This window comes from Penicillium verhagenii, assembly GCF_028828195.1.
Source record: "Penicillium verhagenii strain IBT 33310 chromosome Unknown utg000005l_segment0_segment0, whole genome shotgun sequence".
NCBI lineage: Eukaryota > Fungi > Ascomycota > Eurotiomycetes > Eurotiales > Aspergillaceae > Penicillium > Penicillium verhagenii.
In genome coordinates, this window is record NW_026643169.1 from 4649564 (window position 1) to 4664380 (window position 14817).

General features: G+C 49.3%; 6 protein-coding genes across 6 annotated transcripts; 3 read left to right on the top strand and 3 right to left on the bottom strand.

Annotated features, from left to right (window-relative positions):
* Positions 1 to 456: 456 nt before the first annotated feature.
* Positions 457 to 1758, bottom strand: N7466_005237 (uncharacterized protein; the record flags this gene model as incomplete). The annotated part of the gene is made up of 1 exon (XM_057164634.1): positions 457 to 1758. The coding sequence occupies one exon, from the start codon at positions 1756 to 1758 to the stop codon at positions 457 to 459; it is 1302 nt and encodes a 433-aa protein (XP_057023315.1).
* A 2310-nt stretch (positions 1759 to 4068) lies between these two features.
* On the top strand, positions 4069 to 6819 carry N7466_005238 (Het-C domain-containing protein; the record flags this gene model as incomplete). The annotated part of the gene is made up of 3 exons (XM_057164635.1): positions 4069 to 4400; positions 4470 to 6455; positions 6537 to 6819. 3 exons carry the CDS (start codon positions 4069 to 4071, stop codon positions 6817 to 6819), a joined length of 2601 nt encoding a protein of 866 aa, XP_057023316.1.
* A 37-nt stretch (positions 6820 to 6856) lies between these two features.
* On the bottom strand, positions 6857 to 8829 carry N7466_005239 (FAD-binding oxidoreductase; the record flags this gene model as incomplete). The annotated part of the gene is made up of 4 exons (XM_057164636.1): positions 6857 to 6949; positions 7011 to 7186; positions 7247 to 8521; positions 8580 to 8829. 4 exons carry the CDS (start codon positions 8827 to 8829, stop codon positions 6857 to 6859), a joined length of 1794 nt encoding a protein of 597 aa, XP_057023317.1.
* Positions 8830 to 9590: 761 nt separating this feature from the next.
* On the top strand, positions 9591 to 10823 carry N7466_005240 (NAD(P)-dependent alcohol dehydrogenase; the record flags this gene model as incomplete). The annotated part of the gene is made up of 3 exons (XM_057164637.1): positions 9591 to 9602; positions 9685 to 9807; positions 9897 to 10823. The coding sequence occupies 3 exons, from the start codon at positions 9591 to 9593 to the stop codon at positions 10821 to 10823; spliced, it is 1062 nt and encodes a 353-aa protein (XP_057023318.1).
* Positions 10824 to 11189: 366 nt separating this feature from the next.
* Positions 11190 to 12407, bottom strand: N7466_005241 (putative Ras family GTPase (Rab4b); the record flags this gene model as incomplete). Its single annotated transcript, XM_057164638.1, has 4 exons — positions 11190 to 12043; positions 12118 to 12152; positions 12229 to 12293; positions 12345 to 12407. The coding sequence occupies 4 exons, from the start codon at positions 12405 to 12407 to the stop codon at positions 11190 to 11192; spliced, it is 1017 nt and encodes a 338-aa protein (XP_057023319.1).
* Positions 12408 to 13385: 978 nt separating this feature from the next.
* On the top strand, positions 13386 to 14369 carry N7466_005242 (uncharacterized protein; the record flags this gene model as incomplete). Its single annotated transcript, XM_057164639.1, has 1 exon — positions 13386 to 14369. One exon carries the CDS (start codon positions 13386 to 13388, stop codon positions 14367 to 14369), a length of 984 nt encoding a protein of 327 aa, XP_057023320.1.
* Between the last annotated feature and the right edge of the window lie 448 nt (positions 14370 to 14817).

Below are 14817 nucleotides of genomic sequence, written 5' to 3' on the forward strand. Positions count from 1 at the left end.
TGTACGCCGTAGTGTTTTGCGGAGAGGAAAAAGCTGGCGCCGCAGAGGTCACACTTGCGCAGTTTGATCACGTGTGGGTTCTCCGCCCCAATCACTATCGCTCCTGTTGACTACTAGGACAAGATCTGCATTTGAATCATTTGAAAGGCATATGTGACTGGTGAGTGAATTTTCATATTTGCTAACAGTATTTGCTATTTGGGATAAACAATAAAGATAATCAAGAATGTGGCCTTTGATGGCCAGCAAAGATTCCTATCCAAAAAAAAAAACAACGCCTGTTCCCCTCGACTCCAAAACCCAAGGTGGAAAAGAATCCACGGAGCTGCGAAGATGCTCGACGTAAAATAAACCAAAAATGGATGAGATCGCTCAATGATAGTGATATAAACAAAAATTGCCCAGTAAAATGGGAAAGAGATAAAAAAAGTGACGAAGAGGATAAACCACTTTTTCTCAGGCCTTTCGAAGCTTTCGTCGAAATTTGAACACCCGCGTTCGAAGCCAGGTCATGAACAGAACCCAGGCGCTCTTGGATTGGGATTTCCATGAGGCAGACGGTTGTTTATCTGCCTCCACCGGACTCGGTCCATTGGATCTGGGAGGTTTCTCAGAAACTTCCTCTTTGGATTGCACCGCTGAGGACTGATGATGGCCGATGGGTAAAGTGTGCTTGACGCGACGGCGTCGTTCTTCGGCTTTCAACTGCTGTTTCTCGAGCCGGCGAGTTTTGGCAGCCTCTCGTTCCTCAAACGCTTGACGGGCTGCCTGGACGGTAGCGGCACGAGAGATCGGATCCATACTGGTGCGAGTTCGCGAGCGGAACATGTGATCAAGAGAGGGCCTAGAGATCGGGGATGATGTGTCTAGGGTACTCCCATTATCGCGTGAGTAACCGAAAGAAGGTCGCCCAGTGATGTTTGACTGAGAGACCTCCGCGAGACGCGTGATTGAATCGTCTTCGATTTGCAGCGAAAGACGTGGAACGGGTCCCGAAGTAGCACGGACGAAACGCGGGGTTTCTGACGCGGGGAGGGACTCGGAACTACCCTCGTCTGGCTCATCGCTGTCATTGTTTGAGGTTTGGTACGACTGACTTAATGGCGGTGTATATGCCTTGGGGGTTGGGCGCATGGGGTAGACGTATTGCGATCCTGATCTGCCTCCGCTAGATCCGGTCCCAATGGAAAATTGCGAGGTACCACTCGTGGATCGATTGTGGAGGCCGGATGAGCGTCGGTATGTCGGTCCGGTCAGGGATTCACTTCGACGCCGATCTCTCTCCATCATATAGATGCCCAGACCTTCCTGCTCGGTTGAAGAGCGAGACAAATCAATAGATGTGGACGGCGCATCATCACGCGACATCTTACGGAGGATTGGTTTTATATGGACCTTGGGCTTCATTGGTTTGCTCTTGGAGCGGTAATCTACCGCGTCGGAGGATTCATTGGGGGTCAAAGTCCAAGCATCGCTAGGGGTCGTGTTCGTGGGGATTCTCGTCGAGGCACTTGAGTCGCCATCTTTGTACCCAGTCGGCTGGGCATCGGAGTACTCGGGAAAGGGAGCCGGCGCATTCACCTCCAAGTCTTGGTGGGATAGGACTATCCCAGAGTCATTGGAGGCTGCCATGTCTGCCTTCATAAAGGCACGAGCATCCTTCTTAGTGAGTGATCGTATGAGGGAGTCGCTGGAAAGTCGGCCCTTTGATGTTGGAGCCGCCGATCCACGGCTAGATTGATTATCACTGCGAGCCATGACGATAGCCCGTTTTCCCCGTTTTTCCCTATTCTTCACGAATGAGAAAACTTAGAAACGAGTCGCACGGCGCATGGTTGTGGTATCGGGGAACCGTGGGGGGTAAAGGAGGGTTAAAACGGGCGGGTTTAGATCACCAGTCAGTGAAACTGGGACTTTGAGGGGGATTTCAGATGCAGCACGCGCGGACTGGGGCGCGAGCAACAAGATTCTGGGCGGGGGATCGTAAGCGCGGGGGGGCGCAAGGATGAGATCAAAGCAGCTGAGGACCGTGTGTTCTAGCGCATGTCCGATAAGGCACACACACAGCGAACCCCACTGAAGTAGAAAGCCTGGTTTAAACTCAAGTCAAACCAGACCAAGATACTGGAAGAAATGAGAAAGAAAAAGGGGTAAAAAAGTTGACAAAAAAAAGCGATATGAGGAAAAGGGACAAAAGGGACGTACAGAAGGTTACGGAGTAAGAAAACGAGGAGAAATAGGGAGCGGTGAAGCCGCCGAATCCCGCATGCGGAGTAATAGTAACGTTGAGAAAAAAATGTAGTTTTTCCAAGGAAATTCCAAATACCAGGGATATTATTTAAAAAGTATTTAGTATTTAGTGTTTATTACTAGGAGAGTACATAGATAATTATAGGTTTTGTCTCATTTGTCTCATCTTTCATGTGTATAGTATTTTCAATGTTTTTCAATGTTTTTCATCCAAGGCTGAAATGCTGAGAGTTTTCTGTGGTCCAGGCCTGGCCTTATCTTATGAAGTTAGAACACTATGTACATGCAGCATAGTCCACATTGTATGGCGTGACATGGAAAAATTCCCTTCAACTGCATATGCAAGTCAGATTGGGATTTCCTGGTGATCAAGCAAGAACTGCAGTTCCATTGGCCAACTTTCCAACCTTTTTAACACTCAAGGCCTTGCGCCAAGCCACGGGGCTGAGGAAGAACCTCGGCTTCGGTCTTTATGGACGAGATTTCACCTCAAATCCCGACTTGCATGCAAAACCCGTCCAGTCTACTTTCAAAGAGGTTAGCCTGACTGTGTAGATGGTATGTAAGGGCTATGATGATTATAGTCCAAACTCTCTTCATCTCTGCGTGGCGAAAAAGAATCAATAATCTGGAGAATCTACCCATTTATCCACTGGCCATGAGTCGCCGAAAGGCTACTTATTTGACTAAATAAAGAAATGGGCTTGAACAAGCGATTGGAACCCAAGTCTTGGCACGATATAAGGTTATCCTCATATCCCCCGTATTTCACCTTTTTTTTCCCTCGTTCGTACTCGGTTCTGCTGATGGTACAAAGGCCTAATCTGACTAAACCAGACACAGTTCTAACTTCTGCAGTCCACGTGGACCCTACATTTGGAAAAAGTCATATCTCATACCCATGTCGTCAAAATATGCAAGATCAAAGTAGAATACCAATCACCATTTCGGGTTAATTAGACTTTGAAATGTATATGATCTTCATAATCTATACCCCTTCAAGGCTAAGATCTTAGATCTCAGAACCAGCAACACGGGATTCGGGAAGATGATAAATCCCACGATCTCATTGGTAAGTTACAATTCAGATTTGCCTATGACAGTCTACGTGACTTTGCACAACGCCTACTGCATAGTTAGTCAGTTAACTAGTTAATAAGTATTTATGCTTTTACTAAGCACATGTGCATGTTCTGGGTTGGTAATCTCCCCGAGTAACTACATACGTAGTTACTAGTTAACTACTAAGCATATCCCCGTTCTAAGTCTTGAGTACTATGTACCCTTCTCACTTGAGTACTCATTATATAAGTACCCTTATGTATATGTATACCTATAGTGCCAGTTGACTACACAGCACAGTCCCTATAGTTGTTCAGCAATTGATTGAAAGCCTAGTACTAAGTATACTACCTTTCAGATAAGACTAGAACCGCGTGTGTACCTATCCCAAATGTCAAGTACGTATGTATTTTGTACACATGCACCACTTCACCTGGACACATGTGCAACAACATTGCATACTCCACTGGCCCATTTTATAACAAACATCTCCGTCCACGCCAAGCAGCCAAGCAGCCAAGCAGCCAAGCCTTCAAACGGGGCTAAATGTCACAAGCCCTGCAGCCAAGAAGCCTATCAATCGCGTTCCCCCGCCAGCCCACTGGAAATATCCTCGGCGTTGGGCAGACTTATTCTATCCTGGAATGTTCTAATAAAGATTATTGCGTCCACTTGGGCAAGATTCTTCTTCATCTCCCTTCTCTCCCAGAACCAGATCCAACCTTCACTTGACTCTTGCGACCTTCTAGATATATCATGGGCGCATCTATACCGAGCTTGTGCCTCTCTCTCTTGATTATTCTCGCCATCTCCGGTCAAGCATATGGCTTCGGTGCGGGGAACATCGCCTCTCTTTCCCAGATAGAGGGTCAGAATTGGCGCCATGGTGATATCGAAGATGCCCTCTTGAACTTATTCCTGGCCCGAGGAGCCGGTGGGGAGAAATTCAGCAAGTTGGATGTGAAGCGAGTCTACTTTGGGAACTGGCTGCGGGATTACAGCCAAGCTGTTGATGTGGGTACTGTCAAATATGTCAGCGCGGAGGCTATTCGTATTCTGATATGGGTGCTGGGATTTATGAGCTTTGGGTAAGGCTCTCTGCTACATACTCGCCATTTCATGAATCATGCGAACACATAGCTAATAAATGATCGCAGCTACGGCACTGGGGAGTTTGAGGTCACGACTGAGCGATTGGGTTGCTATCAACCTACAGAGCATATCGATAACCCTAAAGGGTATGCAGAAGGGGATGATGCTCGTAATTACGATACTCGTTTGAGGGGCCCGGTGGATGAGGAGCGAGAGCTTTCTATTGATCCACGTACAGGTCTCAAATGTTATATCTCATCTGAAGATATGGGCATTGATACCTCGGCCCATCTAATCCGTAATGTTCTCGGCCGTTCAATCCAGCTTGGTCGCCGCTACGCTCGTTCCCGCAATACCGAAGATCTGTACGAGGCTCTTAGGTTGCTTGGAACAGGTTTACACTGTCTGGAGGACTATGCGGCCCATTCCAACTATACCGAGCTGAGTCTCATTGAGCTTGGAGAAAGTGAAATCTTTCCGCATGTTGGGCGCGACACAATGTTGGAAGTTGAAGGTGCCCCCAGCATGGTCTATCCCATTGTTACTGGAACGTTTGGCGGAGTCGATTTCTTTCACTCGGTACTTGGGGAATTCTCCGACAAAGCCAAGCAGTCGGAGATACAGTCCTTGGAAGGCGTGATCGCTGATTCTGAAAATGACAGTTCATCGGAAAGCGTTTTGCAAGGACTGTTGAGTAAGATTCCCAGTGGATTATTTGGTGACAGTGATGCCGAGACAAGCCAGATGGATGACTTCAAGGCAAAGGCGGATGATGCAAAGCATAACACCCCAGAGGTCTCACCCCGGGAGCCCGAGGAATGGACTCGTTACCTCAACGATGTCCAAAATCAAATCTACCCTGTTCTGGAGTGGCATGATAAATTGCTGAAAGCAATCAACGAAACGATCGAGAAGATTCCGATACTACCGGATCTGATTGAGCAAATCCAAGACGAGATCACGATCTTCGTCTTTTCCGTTCTCGCTCCCTACATTCTCCCCATCATCAAGCAGGTCAAATCTGAGCTGGAGACCGGTTCCTCGGAGGTCATTCAAAGCAGCCAGCAACAACAGCATGTCGTGTTCAACGATGACTCGTCAACCAATCCTACTCATTCGATGCTTTCCAAAGACCACTTTTCGAACGTGCTTAATGAGCCGGCTGGGCGCATTGCGTCTAATATTGTCAAGTGGACTGTTCCTCAGTTGATGCAATGCTGGGACGACGAAGATGCCGATATCGACCAAACCCTAACTAGAATCATAAATGGAGTCTTCCATCACCCTGCTCTCCGGGAGTGCGGGCATGACGGTGCGAATGAAATCCGTGGGATTATGTTCTCTACGGTAGAGCAATGGTGGAGTGAGAAGGATGATGAGGCGCAGGGATATCTACGTGAGCAGCTGAGCCGAGATGGTGTTCTCGAGGGCAAGAATCACAAGGAAGGTGTTGAAGACTGCGGACATGGCTGTGGGAAGCCGCTTGCTCTACCCAAAATCAACGCCAATTCTGGTGAGGAATCGCAGTCCAACAATGCTGGGCTCGAGAGCTTCGCCTCGCAAGCTTTGGGCGGAGGAGCCCTGGGCGGACTGCTTGGTGGCCTTGTTGGCGGTATGGGATCGCTGGCTTTGAACAATGGCCGAGAAAGCCCTGAGCCTGACGTACGAAATGATGATAGTGATGAGAGTGGTTCCCATGAGCACCGGCATCATCACAGTCATCGTGAAGACGAGCAGACGCAAGAGGAGGTTCCATCTCATTACCATGAAGAATATCCTCGTCCCGACCAGTATTATCCCAGTGAAGGCTATTCTCGCCCTGAGTACCCACCTAATCCTCCTCCCATGCAGAGCTATCGTCGTGAGGAATACCAAAACTACGACGAAGGGGGTCAAGGAGGGTATTATCATCAGGAGCGACGAGAGTTTTACGAAAGTACTAGTCAGACGGAATACGTGCACATGGAAACCGAGTCTCGTTACGAGTATGGGCATCCGCAACCTGCATTCCAACCCATAGAAGAACCCGGATACGGCGGAAGATTTGAGCGGTAGGTTTCTCCAACTTTCACATTGCTACCTTCTTTTTGGCTCGATATTGAAGCACCAAGTATTGATCGATTTTTGTACAGAGAATTCTCGGCCGGTTACGGCAGACCACCACCGCCGCCACCAGGTGGGTTCGATGAATTCGAGAGGCCTAGTTATCCCCCTCAAAATGAAGGTTATGGCCAAAGATTCAACGACGGGATAGAGTATGTGGAGCGGCGTCCACGAGGGGAGTCAGAATCTAGGGATCGCTCAGGATCCCGTAGTGGTAGCGATGAGGAACATTCGCACCGACATCGCCGGCACCATCACCACCATCACCACCACCACGAGGACCATTCGGGTTCGGGTTCAGGTTCAGATTAGGTATATGTTTTTCTACGGGAATGAATATACATCAACACTACCACTGCTTAATCTCGCCTGGGGCGGGCTGCTCCGTTCGAACAACCTTGTCGCAGTTGAGCAAACGCAGGGGATCATATGCCAATTTCAACTGCAATAGACGTTAGTGTTGGGTTTAAAGAATTGAAACTAGAGTGTTTATAACAACTTACCCTGCGCATGGCATCCACTGTAGTCTCACCAAGCTCGTGGGCAAGATAATCTCTCTTGACGAGACCAACACCGTGCTCTCCCGTCACGGTTCCCTCCATCTCGACGGCCCGCTTGACCATGCGGTGGATCACTTCTTCGGCCACCTTCTTCTCACTCTCATTGAATAGAATAATTGCTAGTTTGGGAGTTAGTCAACCTATTTCCTGTTTAAGGGTGTTACAATAACAATGCTTACCGTGGAAGTTTCCATCGCCAACATGACCACAGATTCCAGCCAACAATCCACTCTTGGTCATATCCGCCTTGGTCGCGTCGATGATATCCGGCAGTCTGCTCATGGGAACGGCCACGTCGGTCGTCCAGACACGATCTTCAGGTCCTCTCCGCATGGCCATCACACTCCACAGGGCCTGTTTACGGGCACTCCATAGTTCCTTCATTTCTTCCTCACCACGAGCAAACTCAAATGACTTGCCAGATGCGCCGGAGGCGATCTTCTGGACCATTCCAATCTGTTCCTTAACAGCCGATGGGGTTCCTGTGAACTTGAAGAAAATAGTAGGAGACTCCTTCCACTGGCGGCTAGTGGTCTGGCTAGCATTGATGCATTTCATCTGCACATCGTCAAGAATTTCCACTCCTGCAACGGGGATTCCAGCCTCAACAACTTTAGTAACACATTCTGCGGCATTCTGAATGCTAGCGAAGCTGGCCACGGCAACATTTTCGCTCTGTGGGCGGACTGTGAGCTTGAGGGTCGCCTCTGTTACCAGGCCCAGAGTTCCCTCACTGCCGATGAAGACTCGGGTCAGATCATATCCGGCACTAGACTTGCGTGGGCGCTGACGAGTCTTGATCACTGTTCCATCGGCTAGGACTACCGTCAATGACAGAACCCACTCGCGCATAGTTCCGTAGCGGTACGCGTTGGTGCCCGAGCAGCCTGTGCCAACCATGCCTCCGATCATAGCTCCTGGGCCTGGGTCCGGAGGGAAGAAGAGACCATCCTTGGTCAGCTCCTCGTTCAGTTCCTCCCATCCTAGTGCCGGTTGGACCACTACGTCGAGATCACTCTTGTTCAACTGCAAGATACGGTCCATACGACGGAAGTCAATGCATACACCTCCGCGAGTGGGTGCAAAGTGACCCTCCAAACTTGTGCCGCCCGAGTAGGGAGTGACCGGGATGACTCGCTGGTGGCAGACCTTCATGATTCGGGAGACCTCCTCGGTGGTATCTGGGTAAAGAATCAAGAAGGGCGTTTCATTGTCCTTCCGCGAGTAAGAAGACCAGTCCGAGCCGGCGTGTGACTCAAGATCGCCGGGAGTAGTCGAGACATTTTCTTTTCCTAGAATCTCCACGAAGTCTGACCAAGCAGCCTGGAGGTTGGACGGGGACACATTATGCTTGGCCGGTTCGATATCTGCAAGAGCACTTGTGGAAGTTGTCGGGAGGGCAGCGGGCTTAAGCGATCCGAGGTAGTATGAACCGGTGGAGAAGAAGACCAAAGCTGCAGAATAAGATTAGCTTAGCGACGGGCCGTTCGGGAGCGAGGCGGAATGACCTACCGAAGACTAGGGCGGCATATCGGCCACCGGGAGACTGAGTCTGGTACTTTGCGAAACGTTCTTGCTCGGCTCGCTCGCGCTTCAGACGGGATTGGGTGCTCTCGTAGAGCTGGCTCTTGAAGGAGGCCTGCTGCGGCTTCTCGCTTGCCTGGTATCGGGCCGATGCACCGAAGAATCTTTGTTGCGGGGCGGGACGAGCTCGAAGGTTGCGCAGTGCCCCTCGGAGGGCAATTGAATGTGGATGCACCATGGCTAGAGAATGTAAGAGCAATGCGAAGCTCCCAGCATCCAAATGGTTGCGAGGTGAAGAAGCGGAAGCACGCGATTCGATTCTCCGCACGCGGGCTTGGCACGCACGGGCCCAGACCTGGATCGCAGTTTACAGTTCGAGCAACTTTTTCTATAGATATCTGTGATTGTTACTAGCTATATCATGGATATTGTAAAGTATTTGAATTGATGTCTATGGAATATTGATGCTTAAGACTCATGCTCACTTAGGAGTTCAGTGCAAATAGCTGGAGGTACTGGTTTTACATTTAGCCTGATTGTATATAAAAAATTATTCTTCATGGATGTAGCTACATATTGTCGCCAACTGGTAGCTCAGAGCTAAGCATAGTATATGCGCGCTCTGGGACTGCGCTTTCCTTATATTCATGCACATGTGTCAACGTTTAAAATCCACACAAAGAATAGACAACTGGTGCATCCCATCTACCTATCACAGATTTGCATTTGAACCTCGTGACAGCTCCAGTGGCGTTAGAGTGACATAGGCAAAATCGGGTAAAAGTCCCCCGCGGGTAAAATCCCAATTGGATCCACTCGAGTCTCGGGGTCGTCCTTGCGGGGAGTAACCAGCTCGGTTCATTCCACATTTTGCCGGTCGATTGTTATTTTGTTTCTAATTATTTATTTGAAATCTCTGGGACTTGACCTTTTCTCTTTCTCTTTCAGTTTCACTCATCACCAAAACCTCTTCTCTCTAACCCCCCTCCAACACACACCATGACTTCCCAGGTAAGGCAAGCCCGAAACAATCACATACACCGCCTCCTCTCCCCCCAAAAACCAGTCAATGTGGCTAACGTGGCGGAACTAGAATCTCTCCTTTGTCTTGCAAGGAATTCACCAGGTCAAATTCGAAGACCGCCCTGTCCCCGAACTTAAGGACTCACACGATGTGTTGATTAACGTCAAATATACCGGTATCTGTGGCAGCGATGTAGGTGCAAATAAATCGTCTCGATGCGGGGTAGCATGCAGTGTGACACCAGAAGACAAGCTGATCGGGGATGTGTTGTCATAATATAGGTCCACTACTGGGAACACGGTGCGATTGGTCAATTCGTTGTTAAGGACCCAATGGTGTTGGGCCACGAATCTGCAGGTATCATTACCCAAGTCGGATCGTCAGTTACCTCATTGAAGGTGGGCGACCGCGTCGCCATGGAGCCCGGTATCGCCTGTCGTCGGTGTGGGCCCTGCAAGGGTGGAAAGTACAACTTGTGCGAGAACATGGTCTTCGCCGCAACCCCTCCATATGATGGTACCTTGGCCAAGTACTATGTTCTCCCCGAAGATTTCTGCTACAAGCTTCCCGAGAGCATGTCGCTACAAGAGGGAGCTCTGATGGAGCCATTGAGTGTCGCGGTTCACATTGTGCGTCAAGCCCAGGTCAGCCCCGGTCAATCAGTGGTGGTGTTTGGTGCTGGTCCCGTTGGTCTGCTGTGTTGCGCCGTCGCAACCGCCTTTGGAGCCTCCAAGGTGATTGCAGTGGATATCCAGCAGCCCCGTCTGGACTTTGCCAAGGCATACGCAACCACATCCACTTTCATGCCAGGCAAGGCCACCGCACAGGAGAATGCCGAACGTTTAATAAAGGAGAATGACTTGGGCGCCGGTGCCGATGTTGCCATTGATGCCTCTGGTGCGGAGCCATCAGTGCACACTGGTATCCACGTCCTTCGCAACGGCGGCACCTACGTGCAGGGTGGTATGGGCCGGAGCGAGATTCAGTTCCCCATCATGGCTGCCTGCTCTAAGGAGTTAACCATCCGCGGCAGCTTCCGTTACGGCAGCGGCGACTACAAGCTGGCAGTCAGTCTGGTTTCATCGGGCCAAGTCGACGTGAAGAGTTTGATCACAGGAACTGTCAAGTTCGAGGAGGCCGAGGAGGCCTTCAAGGGAGTCAAGGCTGGAAAGGGCATCAAGACCCTCATCGCTGGAATCGATGCATAGAGGATTGTTCTGGGATCCCATTTGATACGATGTGACGGTCTGTGGTTTTCATGAACGATATATAAAAAAAGAAATGAGAAATGTAATCCAAAATAAGTATTGCGAATTAGTCCATCCTTTGAATCGCTAGAAGAAGAAGAAGCCCGCCATCCCTCGATGTCCAAGGTTAGGGAACAAGACAAGCTCGGCCCTTCTCGAAGCGGGGTGCAATGGATAAGCATGTGTAAAATCATGAACGAACGTCGAAAGAGGGGTATCGTGCAGGGATTCAACGAAAGACATGTCAAAACGAATATAGTGAAAAGGGAAAAAAGAAAGAAAGATTACCCAACGAAGTTGAAGGAAGACGAGTTTGCCAGGAATATATCAGCAACACCCTTTGTTTCTCCGGGACTGGGGACCTCCCAAGCGAAACACATCTTCCCACTCTCTCATACCACCCACCCAGCCCGCCGAACCCGGCCCCTTGGCTCGTCGGCGGGAGGGTCGATGAAGTGATAGAGAGTTCTCATCTAACGTGGTTCTGCTTCGAATGCTTGAGGCGTCGCTGGTGCCATGGCCATATAGTCCTCCATCTCCATACTGAATGCCACTTTGGGGGTCATCCGGGTCGATCTCACCCAGCTCGATCTTCGTGAGGATGATGCGCGCGAGTCGATGAAAGATCTCCTCCACACCTTCGCCCGTGAGCGCAGAGACCTCAACGGCCACTGGGATATTCGATTGCGCCGCCCATCGAGCCGTGTCCTCCCGGCTCACCTCCCGATCCTCAGCGAACGTCGCAGTCATCCGAGTACCCGTGCCCAGGTAGTTGGTCGATCGCATGGAGCTATTGCCGTCGAAATGCATCGAGGAATGTTTGCTGGAGGTACTCGACGGGGTGGGTGGAGGTCGCGCAGAGTCTTCGTGCGCCTCGGAGGATTGATCGGCCAGGTCGGCCTTATTCCCGGCTAGGAGAACGGTCAAGTTTGGGGAGGCTAGCGCTCGCGCGTCCATCAGGAAGGTTGGAAGGGCGGCGAATGAAGGATAAGAGGCGACATCATAGATGAGGATGGCGCCGGCGGCACCGCGGTAGTAGGATCGAGATACGGATCGGAATCTTTCCGTGCCAGCGGTATCCCAAAGTTGGAGCTTGATGCGTTTCCGTCTTGAGCCGGTGCCTAGCTTAATGATTCGGGAAGAGAATTCGACTCCGATGGTCTGTGATGATAGTACGCGCCCTAAAGCGGAAGGGAAGGTTAGTCAAAATACATACGGGGCTAGGGTGTGGGTGAGAGCGTGTGGTTGGTCGTACATTCATTCTTGACGAATCGGTGTAGCACACAGGATCTGTGTTTAGACCCGAATGGTCAGAAATCACCGGCTTATTCTCCGTTTCTCTTTTCATGTGCCTGGTGAGACTTACTTCCCCGCACCACTAGGTCCCAGGAGAATTACCTTGGCAAGGTAATCGTACATGCTCCCCAGTTCCTAGAGAGCGGTTAGATAGGGATTTCAGGGGAAGAAAGGAGTGGAATTTACCTGATCCTGATCAGGAACTGAGGAAACAGAAGAAGCGGTAGAGAGACCCCTGGGACGCACCATGAGGAGAAAAGTGCGAAAGCAAAAGGTATTGTTAGAAGGAAGAAGAGGTTAATCCTCAAGGTCCCTTTTTTCAGTGATTGGGTTGACACAATCTACCTAATCCCCGACCGCCAATAAATACGCTAGAATCAGGCACTATCGAATTTGAAAACTGGTTTTATTTTTACTGTGTAAAAAAAAAAAAAGATATTCTTTTGATTTTTGGTTTGTTATGAAAAATTTCAGAATGAATGCTTATGACTCCAGAATTCTCTACGGAGTATAGATTTCTAGACATGTAAATATCTGGTGTGGCGTGGATCCCAGATGAGGCTGAATGGATAAAATGTACTACTTACTATGGAGTTAAGTGGCAGTTAAAAGGCAGTTCAAGTTCTATGTAGGATACGTACTTGATACTTGGGAAAGATAAAAAGAACATCAAGGGAATCCTTTCTCAAACATCTGATCTGATTGGCTCCAGATGCTCATTTACACAGCCTTTCAAGGCGGGGCTCTAATATGTAATGCATCCATATGGCTTACCTTACATGGTGCTAATGTGCTAATGTGTTAATGTGCTAATGTACTGCGCCTTGTACTTGGAGGCTTATAAACAAAGGATTTCAAGGTTTACATTGCAAGTATTGAGGCTGAGTGAACTTACTACTAGTAGGTATTAGCAAGTATTGTTACTAGCTGGTATTGACCAGTATTGACCAGGATTTCTGTGATACTATTACTCATATAGGTTAATGTAACTTCGTAATGACACTGTTTACTGAGGCGGTGCAATTTATCGTATTCGCCAAACCGGGATCGTCAGGGTCTCCGCCGAGTCCGCTCCCCAATCCATGCTTGGAAGCTTTTCCCCTTTGAAGACTCCGAAGTTTGGCTATTATTCCTTCCTTCCCTACTTCTTTTTTGCTTTTTCCCCCTCTTCTTTCACTTGCATATCATTCTAATCTCTATTGTTTACACCGATATTCACATCCAACTATGAAGCTTACCTTGGCCGCGGCTCTTTTTCTTTTGTGCTCCACCGGAGTCACGTCCTTACCAACAAACCCTCAACCAGGTATTGAGACTTTTGGAGTTCCTGTGGATTATGAAGTGAAACTCGAGAAGCGTCGTGGTGGTGGAGGTAGCAGCAGCAGCAGTGGCAGCAGCAGTGGTGGAAGCAGCGGAGGTCGTTCGGGAAGCAGCAGTTCCAGCAGTGGCAGTGGTAGCTCTCGTGGGGGTTCATCCAGCTCGGGGTCATCCAGTTCATCGAGTGGATCGACAGGCAAAACCAGTTCCTCCAGCAATACCGGGGGAACAACCAGCAAGGGTTCTGGCACCACAGCATCCTATGGCGGCAACAGGTACGATAGTACATTTTATGGCGGCTACATTCCGAGTATTGGCTACATTGACTTTAATTGGCCTTGGACTTATTACTCCGAAGCGCCCTCGGAAAAGATTTCCACAAATCGTAAATACAACGGAAGAACTTACGGTGCAAACAGATATTACGCGGGAGGCGCAACCACACCTTATCGAGCCGGTTCACGCTCAGCATTGGGAATCACTCCATTCCTGTTACCAGTGGCTGCTCTGGCTTTCTTCCCAGGACTCTGGTACCACCCCGCCTACGTCTACGATTACAACGATAATTACAACTACGTTGACGACTCCACCAAGAAAAACGTGTCAATGCCGGTGGCTTGTCTATGTGAGGAATATCAAGAGTGTGGTTGTGACAATAACACCAACAGTACTTATTACGAGTCTTTGTTCAACGGCACCCAACCCAAAAACAGCAGCGTGGTGACCGTGGCCAAAGTCAATGACACGGAGAAGATCTATATCAATGGTACCTTGGCCAATGGAACTACAGCTGCCGACAGTTCCGCCGCCTCAGGGGCTATGGCGACTATGTTACAAGCCAGTGGGTATTGGGCCACTGCGGCTGTGGTGCTTGCTACGGTGTGGGGTATCTAATGGAAGCGAAAAAATGGGGGCCGAAGTGCCCCAAGGGAACCGATGCAAACTCAGGTGGTGCACTGTTTTTATTTTATTTTTCTGTTTGCTCAGTGGTCTATGCTTTACGATTACGAAATTGCGCTGATTGCGCTGATTGCGCATGTTGCCCCCCTGAACGGTTTGCTTTGATGGCTAACGATTGTGTCTGTACATATGGGATTGGTCGATGTTCCTGTTCTACGTTTTGGCTGAGATACCCCCGAAGCATTGCTACATTCTTTTATACTAATCAATGAGATGTTTATTTTTCCACATAGCAACCCAATTTCTTTCTTCAATTTCTTCTTTCTTTCATTTGTTATGGTTTAATGGTTTACTCCATACTAAATCCTGCTATCAACAGAAATGGGCGAGCTAAACTGAGTGAAGATGAACATTCCACCCGTCGCTGGGGCGGTTACGTCTG